This window comes from Papaver somniferum, chromosome 3 (assembly GCF_003573695.1).
Source record: "Papaver somniferum cultivar HN1 chromosome 3, ASM357369v1, whole genome shotgun sequence".
NCBI lineage: Eukaryota > Viridiplantae > Streptophyta > Magnoliopsida > Ranunculales > Papaveraceae > Papaver > Papaver somniferum.
This window is the reverse complement of record NC_039360.1, coordinates 205,080,026-205,098,950: the sequence shown is the minus strand read 5'-3', so window position 1 is coordinate 205,098,950 and position 18,925 is coordinate 205,080,026. Positions and strand designations below refer to the sequence as shown.

The 18,925-nt window shown below is 35.5% G+C and overlaps 2 protein-coding genes across 3 annotated transcripts; both read left to right on the top strand.

Annotated features, from left to right (window-relative positions):
* Positions 1 to 6,181: 6,181 nt before the first annotated feature.
* On the top strand, positions 6,182 to 11,053 carry LOC113358475 (UDP-glucose 4-epimerase GEPI48-like). Its single transcript, XM_026602067.1, has 9 exons — positions 6,182 to 6,580; positions 7,576 to 7,625; positions 7,994 to 8,129; positions 8,517 to 8,618; positions 8,895 to 9,122; positions 9,201 to 9,279; positions 9,431 to 9,513; positions 9,634 to 9,725; positions 10,544 to 11,053. The coding sequence occupies exons 1-9, from the start codon at positions 6,395 to 6,397 to the stop codon at positions 10,635 to 10,637; spliced, it is 1,050 nt and encodes a 349-aa protein (XP_026457852.1). The 5' UTR covers positions 6,182 to 6,394; the 3' UTR covers positions 10,638 to 11,053.
* A 494-nt stretch (positions 11,054 to 11,547) lies between these two features.
* On the top strand, positions 11,548 to 17,067 carry LOC113358473 (dynamin-related protein 5A-like). 2 transcript variants are annotated; one of them, XR_003364548.1, is made up of 16 exons: positions 11,548 to 11,715; positions 11,879 to 11,942; positions 12,024 to 12,128; positions 12,285 to 12,386; positions 13,335 to 13,385; positions 13,512 to 13,573; positions 13,685 to 13,775; positions 13,982 to 14,046; positions 14,255 to 14,449; positions 14,610 to 14,729; positions 14,949 to 15,019; positions 15,119 to 15,344; positions 15,603 to 15,653; positions 15,861 to 16,089; positions 16,198 to 16,323; positions 16,490 to 16,629. XR_003364548.1 is itself a non-coding variant. In XM_026602066.1 (16 exons), exons 1-16 carry the CDS (start codon positions 11,587 to 11,589, stop codon positions 16,841 to 16,843), a joined length of 1,830 nt encoding a protein of 609 aa, XP_026457851.1. In that variant the 5' UTR covers positions 11,548 to 11,586; the 3' UTR covers positions 16,844 to 17,067. The 2 variants fall into 2 exon arrangements, 1 of the variants encoding a protein (XP_026457851.1); XM_026602066.1 differs by lacking the exon at positions 16,198 to 16,323 and adding an exon at positions 16,715 to 17,067.
* Positions 17,068 to 18,925: the final 1,858 nt, after the last annotated feature.

Genomic DNA, 18,925 nt, shown 5'->3' with positions numbered 1-18,925 from the left:
TGCTTGGAGGGTTAATTCGGTCTCAAATACATATTAGTTTGAAGTCTGATAGTAGGCTAGTGTTTGTAGTGGCTTAATACAGTTTAGTATTCAAAGCTAAACGAGGTCACGCGCAGGTGCAGTTTTTCTTGTTAACAAAACTTCTGGTGTTTTTTTTTTACCTTTTCTGCATTATATTATTTTATCTTTATAATAGAAATATCACAGATAATATGTAATCAATTCAGGTAGTTTAAGTCCTTATTAAGATCAAAAACAAGATTCATTCGTGTTGAATTCATATCTTGAAAGATAGATCGCAAGTTTCATACAATTTTGAAAGAGAAGTCGTGTCTTATTGTTCAAGGATCTTTAATTTAAATATGCTTGCAGTTATATTAGATTTTCTACACACAGTTTATCGAATGAAAAAGTTGGTGGTATGTTTGGCACCCTCTCATTTTCAATTGTAATATGTTAACACACTTTTTCCCAAGAAAACTAATTTCTGATAATGTTTCTATGGATCAGGATATAGTGGTTAATCTCATTTTTTTAGTGTATTTATACTACTGAAAATATACATCATTATCAATGGATCTCCTTGTTCTCCTTTTCACCCCGCTAAAGGTATTATAAACAGAGATCCATTGTATCCATTTTCTTACATCGTTGGTGTAAAGGATTTCTTTAGAGCTACGATTGCATGTAAAACATCTCAAAAAGTCATGATTGCCAGGAAACCTAATTCTATTAGTCATCTGCTTTTTGTAGAATGTTTTCTTATCTTTGCCAAAGCTAATTTGGACAATATCACATATTTACAGGGCATTCTTAAAGACTTTAGTTTATGTTCGGGTCATTTGATTAATTTCCAAAAATTAAATATTTCTTTTGGAAACATCTTGAGTCATAGAGCTTGCAAACATATTACGAAGCTTCTTCAAGTTAATAAAATGTATCCAGACAAGAGATATCTTACTACCCCTCTTCTACTTCATATTGATAGTACGAATTCTAGACTGGCTTAATTGAGAGGTGAGATGTTTGCTCAAGTTGGCAAATAAGATTGACCTGTTCAGAACATATTCTGGTGGAATAAAAGCACCATTAAAGGATGGTTTGCTACTAGTTGGAAAACTTTAGGAAAATATTATAAAGATAGTGGCTTAAATTGTAGATATAATCCTTTATTTAACGATGCACTTCTAGCTAAGAATACTTAAGGGATATGTCTTATCAATAACAATATACGGTCTTCTGCTTTCAAAGTCAAATATTTCAGAAATTTTCATCCTTTGGATTTTGTCAAGAAAACCAATTTTACATGGAGTTGAAGATATATCAGTAGTGAGTTTGATTTTATAATACATTTTGGTCTCTCGGAGATGGTTTCAAATCTCAATCTGTAAGGACAAGTGGATATTCAGTTGGACATACCACATATTCCCTCTTCCATAACTCTTAATTCATGTAACTACTCTTTTGTTGTTGACCTCATAGACAGGGAGTCCCACTCTTGGAAACGATATATTATGTTCAGTATATTTGACTCTTCTACTTCCTAGAAGATTATGAACATGAGAATTCTCTTGCGTAGTAATGATAAACTTGCATGGACTTCATCCGAAAATCACGATAATATTTTATCATCCAAAAATCACTTTTATACAAAACAATTATGAACATGAGCTATTTCTCATTCAAGTTGGCTTACAAAGCTCTCTACAACCTGAAACATCACGATAATATTTTATCTAAAGATACTGGTTTTAATCTCTATGAGAAGATCTGGTCCATTGACTCTATCCTTAAAATAAATTTGTTCCTATAAAAGTGTGTCAGATATATACTTCTTTCTAAAGAGAGAATGAAAAGAAACATGAGTCGGGCTTTATTGTTTTGTGACAGATGCGAATAGGGGTGTGAAAAGTTAAACACATTCGACGATGTCAGAGTGAACTGGTGCTAGAATGCTTCAGAGTTACTGACATTGATATATAATGGATATTAATTATAATTCGCTTGACAATGTGTTGAAATGGAAGATGAAACCTTTAACAAATATTCTCTAATTTATGGTAATTTGTACTATATTGTTTGCTATGATATAATTTATTTTCAACCACAATCAAAAACCTCATGTTTTCCTAAGAAATTGAAAATAGTTGTCAATCCCTTGACTCTCTGTGCGAATGAACTGGTTTAGATGTTATATTCCAATTTATATTTGTGAAGTAAGAACCTGAAACAATTCACTATATTATATGTAATGCGCTTATTCTAGGTATTCTCGTTAATAAAACTTATGTGGAAAATTATTTTGCCTAACAATATAGGTAATTGAGCTTCCTATTATCCTTGGGTTGTTGACAAAAAAGATTTGGAGAAAGATAATTATATTAATTAGTTGACTATATGACCAGTGAAGGAATTCCTTAACTATCGTCCTAATTATATAGTCTTATTTTTAGTATTTAATTATTTAGATTATTTTAAATGATATATTAATTACTCTGCTCTCAGTGAGTTCAAACTGACTTACTTTCTGTATAAAATCTCAAAATTATTTTGATATTTTTGACATCCATTAGTATAGACACGTGTAATCCCGTTTTTTGTGGTTATTTATCCTGATATAATCTTTGTATTTCTGTTGTTTATGGTTTGTGAAATGAATACAAGATATTTGAGGAGTTTGAGAAAAAGACCTAAGTTTTTTCGTCGTTGTAATGCCAGTGATTCCAACACCTGCAACCCGAGTTGTTACTTGAAACATCCAAAGCCCACTACACTGCTTAGCTGATAACCTTATATTTGTAGTTATCTTAATATTTCCACCATGAAGGATTCTTTGGAGAATTTTACATATAAAACTCAATTGTAAGAGCATCTCCAACAATATATGGATATGTATCATATGTGGAGACCTAAAAAAAATAGAATTTTGTTAATATAGTGTACAAATAAAATTTTCTTTTGATAAGTATCTCCAGTTGTTGTTGTACTAATATTAGTTTCAATACATCTGTCAATGAGTGATAGGATACAAAATCTATAATAACTTTAAAACAAAAAAAAATATACGATGTGGGTATGGATGATAAAATCTAAAAATAGATATTCTTATCCAAATTCAATTTGCCAAATCAGATTAAAATTAACTACTCCCTTTGTCCCTATTATATAGGCGCAGTTTAGGATTTTTCTAGTCCCATTAGATAGGCTGAGTTCAAATTCCAAAGATATTTTTTTCATATATACCCTTATTTATAGTGCATGGGTATCATACAATTTAGTTAAATATAAGAGGGAGAATATATATATATATAGATCTAGAATTATATAATACTTATATTGGGATAAGTTAAAAGTAAGTTGGGAAAGTAGGAGGAAATTTATGAAACTAGAATTTTTCTTATTCTAAGAGAATTCTCATGCTCTGCCTATATAATAGAGACGGATGGAGTAAACAATAATCATTAGAGAGGTTTTTTATTATAAGGGTATCTAAAATCCCAAGTGTCATCAATTTTTTTAGATGCCCATACTCTCTTAGAAATGCTCTAAAATTATTAAAAGTTACTCCCTCCGTACCACATATATAGGCGGAGGGACCAATTCTCTTAGATTAAGAAATTTTTATTGATTTTATACATTTCTATGTTTTTTCCTGTTTTACCCTTAATTATATTCCCAATGTTAGAGACATATATTCAATTGTGATGATTCCCAAGCAAATAAATAGGGATAATATAAGTAAAAAACCGTTTTGAAATTTGGACTCTGCCTATATAGTGGTACAAGGAAAAATGGAAATTCCGCCTATATAATAGGTACGAAAATACAAGATTTACTTTACCATATATGCTGAACCGCCACGTGCTTGCCTGTGACACCATTTACGAATGAAATGTATGCCACAGTTCATCATGTAAACACACAAGGAATTCTCTTACACCTTCACCATGTAATGTTATGTAAGTGAAATTGGCTAAGTTCCAAGGTAAAGGGAAACCTCTACTATCTAACCATATCTCCCTCCGACTCACCTTTTTTATTGGAAATATCTTACTGTTATGGTTTTTACTTCCTACGCTCGACTCCTCCCATTGGTGTACATTTTTCCCATGCTGAATTTAGCCATAAATTGCATGAAATTTTCTTAACATTTGCTTACCTTTATAATAATTCCTTTAGTGAGCCATATGACTGGTTGTTATAGCTCCTCCATTCTTGATCCTCAAGGTAGATATCAGTAGTAATATCATTGATTGCTTTAATATTAAGGTATCTGTTCATATCTAATTTTTGCTTTATTAGAACTGAAATATTTCCCCATACAACATTCTTGTATATTTTCGTAATGTCAATCTTTTCATGTTGATTTCCGAAAAATTCGACCAGGATAGTCATCACGAAATTCAAACTGCCTATTATTTCTTATGGCTTTTTCTTTGTGATAAAGTTATCTGACACTTTTTCTTGGAGAGAGCAACAACGACTTTGATCCCCACTCGGAAGTCAAATGTTGAAAGAGTTTACTTCACCTCTCCTTCTAAATCTTAAGAAACCCAAAAATTCTCCTTCAAAGTTGTTTTGAAGTTGACCAAGATAAACTTCCTCACCTATTTTTTTTCAGACTACTTGGTTCTTAAATTTACTATTTTCAGAGGCCACTTCTAAGATATTTTTAATCCATGTTGTCACATGTAGATGAAAAAGGCTAAAGTTTTCATATCCAGAAACACCAGCTTTCTAGTTGGGTCTTCATTATCAAATATCGAGAATCCTCCATATGTTTCCTCGTCACTACATTTTTCTTTGTCTTAACTTATCCACGATTTCCTCGCTTGTTCAAGTGAATCCTCCATATGTTTTTCCTTGTTCCCTTCTCTCACAGATCCCGAAGATTGGTTAAACCCTCTTATCAATAGGGTTTTATCTTGCTTTAATTCTTCCCATAATCAAAATAATAAAACAGAAAAAACCGAAATGGCGATGAAAGAACTTTACTAACCAATTAATCTCAACCCCAAAAGGAAGGATCAAAGATCTGTCTTGGACTGCGGAGAAGTTCAATTAGTGCACTCCTATACTGAATTAGTTAGAAGATCAAAGTGAGAATGAGGTTGAGTTTTTTAGGGAAAAAAATCGATGTCGCTGTCTATCGAAACTAACTCAATTAGGAAGTTAATTAATTATCCTTGCTTGGCCCAATTTGTGTTCCACTTTAGACATCACCTTCTAAAGTTAATAAATATAGTTCTGTGATATGATAGATTTTGTGCTATTGCAAGATGTATAGGTGTCCCGAAACGAACTAATTTTTTATTGCCCCTATGCAACGACACCGAGGATATGTTCTTAAGTAGAGCGAGGTTGGCATTAATCTGCGAGGCGGTCGGAGGCCGCACCGAACTTTTTTAGCGAATGGCTTTGTTTGTGTGTAGTTCTGATTTACAATTAGAGTACTATAAAAATAAACAACTAAAAGTTAAAATCAAAAAATTAACCAAATCTATAATTTACGGAATGAGAATAGTTGAAGTAGTAAGAAAATAACCTTTTGTTATTAAACAAAAATCCTTCTGATGGATACAATTAAACTAGCAAATGGTGGTCAGTAAGGAAGAAAAATGAGGAGGTAGGAGAAAGACGATAAAAAGTGATGGAAACAAAAACTGAAAACATTCTAAAGTTAAAACTAATTACATAATTCATTTTCAGCCCTTCATATGTATATAAGTAATAATTCAATCCATTTTTTTCCTTTTTTAATGAAAACCCCACATGAGAACATGGCCTTTTGTTGCCCCTCGACCTGTGTTGCCTGCAAATGGGGCTTTCCCTGCTTGCTTATCAGGCCCGGTCCTGGTTATATCCATACAATCAGAATAAGGGGCCAAAATATTCCTATTTATTTGGTATTATTTCCGTTTAAGGAAAATGATACTTCCATTTTCCCATTTTCACCTGAAATTAGCTGAAAATATCATTTTTACTCGAACGGATGAAATTATACACATAGTTTGCGTGTGAAATCGCGAACGCAAGTAGGGTCTCGACGTTCACCAGATTCATAAACAAAGTCAAATGCAACCAAATAAAAAACGATTCAACCAGGAGGTTATTCAATATACGTAAGCTGCGGAAAAATATTACGGTGGAGACGTGTCATCAAAATCCTAGAGAAGTGTCGAAATAGAAACGGAAACAATAAAATGCTTCTTTCTCTTGTTCCTTTCTAGGCTCTTGTCGCCTCCTCCAGCGTGATTCCGTTTTCATCTATAAATAAACTTAAACTATATTTCTCTCTCTCTGAAAATAAACTCTGTCTTTCTCTCTGAGAAAATCTTAGGTTTCAGTTTCCAATTTACAGATTCTTCTTATTGTTATTTTATTTTTGTCGGTCATGTCGTCGAAGAACATATTAGTAACTGGCGGTGCTGGTTACATCGGTAGTCATACTGTTCTTCAATTATTGCTCAGTGGATTTAAAACTACTGTTATTGATAATCTTGATAATGCTTCTCAAATTGCAATTAATAGAGTTACGGAATTAGCTGCTGAATTCGGCTCCAATTTGGATTTTCATCAGGTAACACTACCTATTTTGGGTTTTATTTTTATCTTATTAGGTTTTATTTTATTTGTGTATATGAAATTTGTTTTGTTTTCCTACAGAAAGTTTGATTATGTTAAATTGAGATCGTCAAATAGGAAAATTCTGAGGGTTATTAAGAAATGATTAGGTTTTTGGCTGTTTAGTGTAGTAATCATATTTTGAAAAATTAAGATCATGTGGAATTTTCTCCCTGATTAATCTGTTATGAAATTCGGAAGGTCATTATTCTGCTACAAAATGTCAGTCTAAATTGTGTAAAAATTTGAAAAAAAATTAACATCTTTAATTCCTGAAATTATGCTCTCTTCGTATCATTACATCCAGATCTGTACTAAGGGTTAGCCCCTACTCATTCGACAAGAAATCGTCGGTTATAGTTCTTGCAACCATCATGAATACCCTTCTCTTTTTTCTTTCTTCTTCTCTATTCTTCTTAAAAAAATAAAGTCTAAAGAGGGTCCTACCATAATACTACATAGACATAGTACATTAATTTGGAGAACAAGTATTCGGGTAAAGCAATATGGGGAAATATAATTTGGAAGGGACAAGAAAGTTGCTGGATTTCAACAGAGTGAACATCTGTCACCTGTATAATTGTTTGCAATGAAGGCCCACATTATGTCCCAAATTCCAGAGCATGTTACGTCTCTCTTTTTTCCAATATTATGGATGATGGCTGCTAGTGAGACAACAAGGAACAAACCCTTATTAAGAATTTAGCCTACAATCTTTATTTTCTTATTCCTTTTTTCAATTCTACATTTGGAGTGGGATACAAGGGAAATGATATTTGTTATTTGGTTGTGAATTTCACTTTTTTCCTAGTTCATGGTCAAATCAGATGTGGTCACTCTAATTTCTTCTTATACTCGTGTGGCTTTGCTTGTTTAAATATGGAATACTTGGCTGTCTTTATGTTTTTGAATTTGTGATATTTACTAAGTTTTATTTGCTTTCTTATGCAGATTGATCTTCGGGACAAGCCAGCTCTAGAGAGACTTTTTGCCTCAAACAAGTAAGTTCCTGTAGAGGTTCACTTCGTTCGTACTCATTTAAGCTAGGATGTTTGGACTCTGATCAGTCCGCATTCTGCATTATGTTTCTTCATTTAGGTTTAGCAATTCTTACCTTCCAAATGTTTCCCAGTATTAGGTTTGCTGCACATGCTTAGCGATCCAACCAATAATTGCATACCTTTCCATCTTCGATAACATTTTGGTTGTTATTAGTGTCTTTAAAATTCTTCTTCCACATTCATTATTACGAAACTCGGTGACATAAGTGTAGTCTTTATTAAAAGTAAACGTATCTTTTGGGCATTGTCCTGTATTTTGTGCTCCATGTAACCTTAACCATTTTATTTCACTAATTATCTGCTATCAGTTTTGATGCTGTAATTCACTTTGCTGGACTAAAAGCTGTTGGGGAAAGTGTCCAGAAACCGTTGCTTTACTACAATAACAACATCATAGGCACAGTAAATCTTCTGGAAGTCATGGATGCTCATGGATGCAAAAAGGTAGTGATCTCGTACTTTCTAATTTGCTATCAGCAAACAAAAGAAAATCATGACCATCCGTACTTGCAATTCTGCTAGTCATACAAGTCACTGTTATAATCTGGTAGAATGTGCCGCACTTGAACCCTTTTATTTCGTGGAGCTGTTAAGGGAATTCTATCTTATAAAAGGGAGGCGGCTCAACCAATGTCGTTACTCTTCCTCCCTGACATTATGGAGAGCTTCTTTATGTATGCTTTGGTCGGTTCATTAAGAGGAGTGTACATGTGCTTGCAGGAAGAAATTTTGTCAATGCTAAATGGAAATCATCCATGGCTGTGTTTTTCGATGCTGCCTAGTATTGTATCTTGAACTCAAACTAATTTTTTTTCATTGAACATATTTCAGCTTGTTTTCTCTTCGTCTGCTACTGTTTATGGATGGCCAAAGGAAGTACCTTGTACTGAAGAGTTCCCATTATGTGCAGCAAATCCTTATGGACGAACAAAGGTACATCTAAAACTTATAACTTGTGAGTCACCCGGTGCTGAAACCCTATAAATTGTTGGAGATCAGGCCCACAATTTTGGTCTTTGTCGGCTTTGTTGGTCACTATCGAAAATTTGTTATGTTTCTTGTTCATCTTTTTTCTCTAAACTAATTTCATGTTTTGAGATAATAAACTGGTGGGTGGTCTTATATGCTATTCGGTAATTAACTGGTCCCATGTTTAGTTTAATTCGTATATGCTATGCGGTAATTAACTGATGTTTTGATCTTTTGTAGCTATTCATTGAAGAGATATGTCGTGATGTGTACCGCTCAGACTCTGACTGGAATATCATATTACTTAGATATTTCAACCCAGTTGGAGCTCACCCAAGTGGCAATATAGGTGAAGATCCTCGTGGAGTTCCAAATAATCTTATGCCCTTCGTACAACAAGTTGCTGTAGGCAGGCGACCTGCATTAACTGTATATGGGAATGATTATTCGACAAAGGATGGAACTGGGGTATGTCTGTTGTCTTCAGGATTTTACATTTTAATAGATCATGTAGTTGTTTTCTTGATGCTCATTATTTCCTCTCAGGTACGTGATTACATTCATGTTATGGATCTGTCCGATGGACACATCGCTGCATTGAACAAGCTAGAGGACAGTAACACAGGTTTGTACTCTCTCGCTCTGGCTATCTATGTATGTACTTATGTTCATGCTAAGTACTGACACGTGTTCTAAATCGTGCAAAAAGTCTAAAGATTTTGACTGCAAGGTAGGAAGTGACTTGGTGTTGATAAATCCAAATGTATTTTTTTCAGGTTGTGAAGTCTATAACTTAGGAACTGGGAAAGGAACTTCAGTCTTGGAGATGGTTTCTGCCTTTGAGAAGGCCTCTGGAAAGGTATTTGGCGAACCTCCTGCAGCATTGAAAATGTTGCTTCATTTAGTTTTTATTTTTTCTCCTTGCAAATTAACTTTCCTGGAGTCTACGGTTCTGATTTGATATTTTTGCCTCCGTCAGAAAATTCCTTTGGTAATTGCACCAAGAAGACCGGGTGATGCTGAGGTCGTTTATGGATCAACAGATAAGGCAAAGGGCGAGCTGAGATGGGAGTAAGTGTTACACTGACCTCTTAAAAACACTGAAAAAACTGCTAATGCATCATATAGATATAGAGCTTTTCACGGGGAGGTGAAGAATAAGTAAAGTGATGAAATGGATTAGATGAAACTGGCAACAATAGTGTCAAGGAATCAAATTTTTTATTCACCTAACTACCATACCGGGTAACCTACATCGATTAGAGCTTGGTTCTCTTGGTGGGCTTACCAGCTTAGCCTCGCATTATGTATAGAATGTTGGCAGTGGCATAGCCAGACCTTATTGGGTTAATATTTGTGCCATGGAATGAAAGTAGGTGCCTATTTCTTTTAGGTTGCTTTGAGAAGTTGTTGCCAAAATACGAGACAAGTCATAGTAATCTAGTGAGGAGTAGACATAGTAATTTAGTGATATTTACCCTTTTGGCCCCACAAAATGTTAACACACTTCCAAAGGCTTTTAATGATATTTTTAAGAAACAAAGGGAGGGAAGTGCCCCCACTTCCCTCCAAGTGCCTTCTTTGCTATGGGATTATGTTATTTGATCCAGAGTTCCTAGATATCTCCACTGGACCTAAGGCTTAAACCTTGCACCATAGTTGCACCTCTAAGTTAGTCACTTGACTGGTATCCCCAACATTTTGCGGTCCCACTCTTCCCCTGGGTCATGGATGTTCATGTTTTCACGTAAATATTACCTGATGCTGACTGTGGTCATTGGAGTCCCAGTGACCCGTCCCTTATTCCTTGCATGTTCCTCTTGTATAACAAGAATTTCAGTGTCACCATCACATTGTTTCATAACTAATATTACGATATGGGTTTGTAGGGCGAAATATGGGGTTGATGAGATGTGTCGGGATCAATGGAACTGGGCTAGCAAGAACCCTTGGGGCTATGGACCTCCAGATACGACAGATTAGATCAGATTTTGAGCATCGTCACATCCTTCTATATAAATATCTCTCTTTAGCTTATATATATATAGTCTAGCTTATTCATATATATATAATTATTCTTTTCTACACCAATCTTTTAACCTATTATTTGGGGTCTGTTAGTTGGCTGTTGATGGTTATACAGTGTTCTTAGTTGGTTTATTCATCTAAATGTCCTGTTAATAAAATTAGTCTTTTTCTTTCTCTTCTGCGCCATTGCCAGTGTGGCTTCTCTTTGAGTTTTGATTGTATTTGTAGCTAACCTCGTTGTCCAATCAAAACTAACACATGTAATAACTTAGGCCGGTTAATCGGTTTTGTGGTAAATATCATGGGTAGTAACAAGCTTTTGTAAGAGACAGATGTACATTATGTTATTGTATTAATTTATATCTTGGAAATTTATCTTGGAAGTGATTGTTTCTGGTGAAGTGTTTCTAACGTGACTTGTGATACTGGATTCATGTACGCATTATGCACCCTTTACTTGAGATCTGTTAGGCTAACGTCAAACAGAAAAATCAAAATTGCTTTGCAAACCTTTTTATTAGTTCCCACAGATAAATGTGTATGGCGATCCATATAAAAAATACAAGGCGTAAACCGGCACTGTAAGCATGGAGGAAATGTGATTTACCGCCAAGAAAAAAGAAAATAGCTTCGTAGCCAAAACCCCGGAGTGCGAGAGACATTGACAAGCCTGATTCCACACACACAGGAGAAAGAGAAAGCTAGTGGGTGCACGCTTCACAATACAGATGCTAAAAGCAACTTGAGCACTAACACAACACTGGGTAGCCCGGTTCACTCGGCTACAAAAACACAAGAAAACATTTCGGAACTAAATATTCTAATAAGTTCGTTAATTAGTTAGTTTTTTCTTATTCGTCATTTTTCGTCTTCAACAAAAAAAAATTAAAAGAAAAAAAGGAAGATGGAGAGTTTGATTTCATTGATAAACAAGTTACAAAGAGCTTGTACTGCTTTAGGTGATCATGGTGAAGAAAGTTCTTTGCCTACTCTATGGGATTCTTTACCTGCCATTGCTGTTGTTGGTGGTCAGGTGAGATCTTTCTCGCGTAATCTTTTTCAGTTTCTTTTCTACACTGAAGTCGAAGATAATGAAATGATTTCTAGGTCTTGTTTATTGATGCTTCACGTTTTCGTATTTTTACATTGAGGAATTTGTGTGCGCTCTTAAATTCGCTTGTTTCTGTTCGCAATAGAGCTCAGGGAAATCCTCGGTGTTGGAGAGTATTGTTGGAAAAGATTTCTTGCCTCGTGGATCTGGTAATCTAGGGCAAACATGCATTACACCTTGCATTTTATTTTACAAATACTGACTGGTTTTTGTGTTCAACGTGTGTGCAGGCATTGTGACTCGGCGTCCACTTGTCTTACAACTACATCAGATTGACGAAGGAAAAGAGTATGGAGAATTCCTTCACCTTCCAAGAAAGAAATTTACTGATTTCGGTAACTATTATTTTCCAGTCTTCATGATTTTAATTATTTTCTGGTCATTATTCTACTAATTATGCTGGTTGGTATATAAAGGTGTGCCCCTTGAACGTTTGATTCTGAAATGTAAGTAAAATCTGTACAACTGACTTATCTGTTATATTTACGTAGCTGCTCTGAGACAGGAAATCACCGATGAAACAGATAGAGAGACAGGACGCTCCAAAGCCATCTCCACCGTTCCAATTCATCTCAGCATCTATTCTCCGAATGGTAAGATGATTTTACAAAATTCACATGTATCCCTACTATAATCGGGGATGGAGCATCGGATCTTGTTTGCATGTGCATTCGGGTTTACAGGGTTTTGGCTAAGAAATAGTCGGATTCATAGAGAACTTCCTGGGTCATATATCCATGTGTATCACATTTTTAGGTGCAGGTGGTAGGCTCATGTTTTTGACATTCTTTCATTTAACGTCGTATTATCATATTCAGAGAGAGAGAGAGAGAGAGGGAAAGAAAAAAAATGTGAATTGCATTTTGCTTCTTTGGCCACTCACTGAAGGAGTGTACTGAAACTATCGATTACATGTTCAGCTTTTCAAAAGATTTGGAAATTGATGTAGTTGATTTTATCATGGCACTGGTAATTGTTGGACGTCCATCTTGAAACATCCTCACATGTACATTGTTAGAAAGTATCTACACTATTTCTGAAAAAGCATGTGGATGCAGTATTGGTTCTCATCTGCTTGTGCACTAGCTTCACTCCCTTTGTGTTGTTGTTGATTGAATAATGTTCCATATCACCACTCCTGCTATGAGCTTCCACGGTTAACCATTTACACCTCATGTTCCACTTTTGTTGAGACAAGATGCACTAGTAGTCTATCTTGATTTGCTTTTAGTTTTTATGAGAATATATCCAAGGACAAGCTCCAACTGAAGGGAATCCTATTCTTGGTTTTCTTGTTTCCCATATATACGAGACTTCTTTCTCTGAATTTTGTTGACTTAGCATGTAGCTACAGAAGAACTTGCAAGATTTATCTCCCCCATGTTTAAAATCCCTGGTGTGTGACAACAAATTTTGATCTGACATCAATATTAATCTGTATATACTTTTATTTATTCAATTTTATATCAGATCCGAGTAACTCTTTCATTTTGAAATTCGTGTCTGATTGTGGCTTCTGATGATTGATTAAACCTTGGCAGTTGTAAATTTGACGTTGATTGATCTTCCAGGACTTACAAAAGTAGCAGTCGGTGAGTTGCATTTATTTCATAGATGTTTCAGCTGTCGTAAAGTTTCTTGCTATCTGTAGTGGATGCTTATCCTGTTTCACTTTATAATGGATACCAAGTTACTGACAAATTAATGGGAAATTCTAGAGGGTCAACCTGAGAGCACTGTCATGGACATTGAGAACATGGTTCGCTCCTACATTGAAAAGGTTACTCTCTCTTCTCTTTTTTGAACGGAATCTTCTAAGAGCGTTTGCAGGAAACATAGCTTGGCAGCATTTTACCCTCCTTCATTTGGTACATTGCGGTATTTTGTGCAGCCCAACTGTATTATACTGGCAATTTCACCAGCCAATCAAGATCTTGCTACGTCCGATGCAATTAAGATCTCTCGGGAAGTAGACCCTAAAGGTTAGATTTCATAACTACTGTCCTTTCACCTTTGGTCAGCACAACGGTGACTCTGATTACCCCTCAAGTACCATTTTCACAAGTCTCACTGTATCTTTGTAAATAAGTGAGGTTTTTTTTCTTCCAAATAGACCTTTTGCAGCAAGATTTAAGAATATGGGGATGTGTTTTACAATAGCAGCTTCTTTCATTTGTCCGTGTTTCAGGGGAGAGAACGTTTGGTGTTTTGACAAAGATTGATCTTATGGACAAGGGTACTGATGCAGTTGATGTAAGTATGCTTATTGCCAACACAAGCATTACAGTACATGGCCGTGCGGACATTTTATGTCTTCTTAAACATTTTTGTTGTAGTATAAGCATGGAGGTTAAGATCAAATGTATTTTTGTTTCTATGTTAGTTTATTATGGCTTTATGCCTTATATGGACGTATTTCCATGAGCTTGATGGCCTGTGACTAAACTTTTTGCGGGTTCAGATATTAGAAGGAAAAGCTTACCGTCTACAATTCCCATGGATTGGTGTTGTTAATCGATCCCAAGCTGATATTAATAAGAGTGTTGACATGATTGCTGCTCGGCGTAGAGAGAAGGAGTATTTTATGAATTCTCCAGAGTACAAGCATCTAGCAGACAGAATGGGTTCTGAACATCTAGGAAAGGTGCTCTCAAAGGTGAAGTTTACTTTTCATCTCTGGTAACTTGTGTCTGGGTGGACTAAGAACAGAAACGCGAATGATCTAAAAGTTACTGTGACTTTTTAAGAGTTTGAACCTAGAATCAGCCTGTACAACTAAATCTTACTTAACAATGAATACTAAATACTTTTTGCAGCACCTGGAAACGGTAATCAAATCTCGAATTCCAGGAATTCAGTCACTTATTAATAAAAGTATTGCGGATCTAGAGTCGGAACTGGGCCGTCTTGGAAAACCTATTGCTGCTGATGCCGGAGTAAGTCTTACTTAGTTGTATTTATTTCAGGATGTTTCATTCTTCGCGACCTCGTTAATATCTTCACATATCTTATATAGGTGTTGTTCCTAGGAAGAAGCTTAGAGTGTGAATCTGTAATAATGAGACTTATTGGTGTTTTATGCTGACCTGTTCACTTATGTTTATTATTGATATTTTAACATGCTGCTTGATCATTTGGTTTGTTATTCCATTCAGGGGAAGCTGTACTTGATCATGGAGATCTGTCGCGTTTTTGATCAAATTTACAAAGAACATCTTGATGGCGTGTATGTATAATTGGAGTCCATGTGATTTAATATGTTCTAAACACTTATTAGGTTTAAGGTTCCTTGCAAACTTATTTTACACTCTACTACTAACTGCAGCCGTCCAGGTGGTGATAAAGTCTACAACGTTTTTGATAATCAGTTCCCCGCAGCGCTGAAAAGATTGCAATTTGATAAGTATCTGTCAATGGATAATGTGAGAAAGCTAATTACTGAAGCAGATGGTTACCAGCCTCATTTGATAGCCCCAGAACAAGGATATCGTCGACTTATTGAATCTTCTTTAGTCTGTATTAAAGGTCCTGCTGAGACAGCTGTTGACGCGGTACGCATAAACATGGTTCAAATAGAAGTGTTATAATATTTCTACCTTCAAAGGCAAGGGTGTCCTAGTCTCATAATTCATAATAGATATGGCCATCAATAATGAATCCTTTCTTTAGCTTAGTACTTAAATGTAGCTCACATTTAATACCAAACAAATTTTATCGTGTGCTATTTATGATAGTTTACGTTGCAGGGCTGCTCTATGATAGAATACTAAGGTTATAATGATTAAGAATTTATTTTGCCATGATTCCAGGTTCATTCAATACTTAAGGAGCTGGTCCATAAATCTGTAGATGAGACTGTGGTAAGTGTATCCTTGCCAATAACTTGAAGATCCACAAACTTGTGAATTTGCATTTTGATATATTCTGCTTAGAGTGATAAATGAAATTACTTTTTGTCACGTGAGGGTACAATTCATGAAGAAAATTTAGCCCCTTGAGATTTGAAGCATGGTTTATCAGAAGATAATAAGAGAGTATTCTGTTTGATTCCATGTTCTCATATACAGGAGCTAAAGCAGTACCCCAGCCTTAGGATGGAGGTTGGAAGTGCAGCTTGTGAATCATTGGATAGGATGAGGGATGAGAGCAAGAAAGCTACCCTTAAGCTGGTTGATATGGAATGCTGTTATCTAACTGTTGAATTTTTCCGGAAGCTTCCTCAAGATATCGAGAAGGGTGGAAATCCAACACATTCAATTTTTGATAGATACAACGATTCATATCTCAGGCGAGTAGGTTAGTATCTATTCAAGCTCGATTTTATTTAGTTTATGTAAAATTGGGATTCCGAATCTACACTCATATAATGTTCTGTGATTGCACTTTTATTCACTGAACTGTAAGATTGGTGAATAAAACCAACCACACAGACTGGTTGTCTTCGGAACCAAATGGAGTAGTGGTTCCAGTTTCCAGAACAGGCATCCCATTGTAGATGCTTTTGTTCTCTCACTTCTTAACTGGGTGTTGGTAAGCATTTTAAACACTTTTAGGACGAGCCAATAATTTCATTTAGTTTGGGTGGGAGAATGAGCCTTTTCTTTAGGCCCCCACAGAATGCTGACTCTTATCTCCCTTGGCTAGTTTTACTATTTGTCCGAACTGTAATCATGGTTTCAACTCATTTTAACTATAGGAACAAATGTCCTGTCTTATGTCAACATGGTTTGTGCGGGTCTGCGAAACTCCATTCCAAAGTCTATCGTTCATTGTCAAGTACGTGAGGCTAAGCGCTCCCTTCTCTACCATTTCTTCACCGAGTTGGGTAAAAAAGAGGTAATCCTGGTTTGTGTTTGGAAAGGTTGAAGAATATTAGGGATCGACTCTGCACCTTCTATCTGATTTTTTTTCTGTTTTGCAGTCTAAGGCATTGGCATCATTGTTAAATGAGGATCCAGCTGTTATGGAGCGTAGAGTTTCTCTTGCAAAGAGGCTAGAGTTATACAGAAGTGCTCAGGCTGAGATTGATGCTGTTGCATGGGCCAAGTAAATCAAGATTCGTTTATCACCTCAAATTGAGAATGACGTAAGTCGGGTATTCCTTCATTCTTTACTGATCATTTTGTTAGGAGCTGCAATACACATTCCTTTTTGGCTCATCCAATATCTTCCATTGTATTTATTACTCAGGGAATTCCTTGGTATTGATCATTTTGTCATGCTTTTTCTTTGAAACAATGTTTAAATCCTTCTGCAAGAGATTCCATTTATGTAGTGCAGAAATGATTGGTGATTTCCTCAATGAAGGATTAGTCAGCATATGAAATATTATTAGTGAAGAAGAATGGATCGAAATTAGAATACCGATACATCAAAGAGAGGGAAAAGCAAAACAGAAGAAATTAAATAAAAAAAACAGGAATTCAGCTTATTACGACAGTCAAAATTCTAAGTTGAATCAACTAAACCAGATCATAAAGTTATTATACATACTCTTTGTGGACCTGTAGGAAAATCAGCTGAACATTAACAAGAGAAAGTTAATCAATTTTCCTAATCGACTGCACTAATGTATAGTTCTAAAGGGACGCCCTTAAATCATACGCTTGAGCCTACGCCTACACCTCTACCCCTTCATGAGTATAAACTTCTATACAACAACCTCCATCCAGAATTCATAACTACTTGGAAGGTATTCAAAAATAGAATCGTGTGTGTTACCATGCAAAATCAAATAACTAGACCATTTTCAAAGAAGAATTACCTAATAGTGAAATTGAAATTCGTCCTTTAAATGATGATTCAGCATCCTAGATGCTGTTGTTTTGCATTGATATGGGCAAGTTATTGTGATTTTTTTTCCATCAGTTATAGGAATGTTGCTTTTCTTGTTGAGAATGTAACAGCTGAGTGAAGATGTTACATGGCCATAATCTTCACACAGCTGTTACACCCTCAACACGAGAAGCAACATCTGTGTAAAGGTGCTGCTAGTGAAGGTCGCTGTAGTAGAGAGTTTCCGCCTCCCACTGTCAGTAACATTTTGATATATCTCTCTAGGGGAAGCTTTCGAGGCTATTAAGATAGAGATACTCTTTATGAAGGTTCACATGATATATACCTTTACATTTTCACGGAAGCAACACCAATATCATTTGGAATACATCAATTCTCGGCGAGGGAATTTTGCACGGAGAGTTTGTCGGGTAGAAAATGATAAAAAGGACTTGAACGAATTTTTCTGAGTTCTTCCATCTCCTTCTCAACCCAAGCTTCTACGCCTCCAAGAGAGTTAAAACCCTTCTGAAAATCAAGTGTTACTAAATGCCTGCACATGAGCAGAAAAATAAACAGTTCCGTGAGTATCTGCAAGGGTACTCCAGTCCGGATTGCCAAGACTTCATCGATTACAGAGAAGGAACTGAAAAGCATCATTAAGCAAAAAAAAACTGAAAAGCATGAGTTAATGGCAAAAACCTGTCTCGAGATTCTAATGCATAATACACATTTCTCCATTGGCGGGGACCAGTTCTACCATGATACCTAAAGTAAATAAGTTAAGATCGGCTCTACCTTGACTATCATAATCCGGACCATCAATCCTTTTGATTTCCTTTCGACTACGAAACAAGTTCGTATGTCTACTTCCTTAAACTTATGTAATTAAACATAGTTTTCTAGGTATGAAATCAAACATATGTTCACTACACAATCTAGTAAGGAGTTACAAAGATTATGTTGATGTCGCAATTACGAAGTCCAAAAGATAAGCATTATACTTCGTAATTCAATATAAAGCACTTATCACTATTGATATATTGTTCCTTGACACATTGATCATATTGTTCCTTGACACATTGATCACAATATGATGATCAAGTGTATTATACTAGAGTTTCACATATATAACTCCGCATGTTATGTTTTCAATCAAAAACGAAGTTCAAAGCTTCTGATGTTATCGTTGTTGTGTCTTCGGAATCTTCAGGTCTTCAGAATAATACTTGTATGTATCAACATGTCTAGACTTCCTATTCTAACCTAACGAAGTTGACTCTAGTAATCTAATCAAGAGACATATGAGTTTTGATACTAAAATATGACAACCAACCTTGATATACCAATGCTTGGT

Coding starts and splice junctions, on each gene's coding strand:
- LOC113358473 (XM_026602066.1), top strand. CDS start 11,587: ATGGAGAGTTTGATTTCATTGATAAACAAGTTACAAAGAGCTTGTACT. Junction 13,574..13,684: donor TTCGCTCCTACATTGAAAAG/GTTACTCTCTCT, acceptor TATTTTGTGCAG/CCCAACTGTATTATACTGGC. Junction 14,450..14,609: donor TAGGAAAGGTGCTCTCAAAG/GTGAAGTTTACT, acceptor TACTTTTTGCAG/CACCTGGAAACGGTAATCAA.
- LOC113358475 (XM_026602067.1), top strand. CDS start 6,395: ATGTCGTCGAAGAACATATTAGTAACTGGCGGTGCTGGTTACATCGGT. Junction 6,581..7,575: donor CCAATTTGGATTTTCATCAG/GTAACACTACCT, acceptor TTTCTTATGCAG/ATTGATCTTCGGGACAAGCC. Junction 9,726..10,543: donor AAGGGCGAGCTGAGATGGGA/GTAAGTGTTACA, acceptor ATGGGTTTGTAG/GGCGAAATATGGGGTTGATG.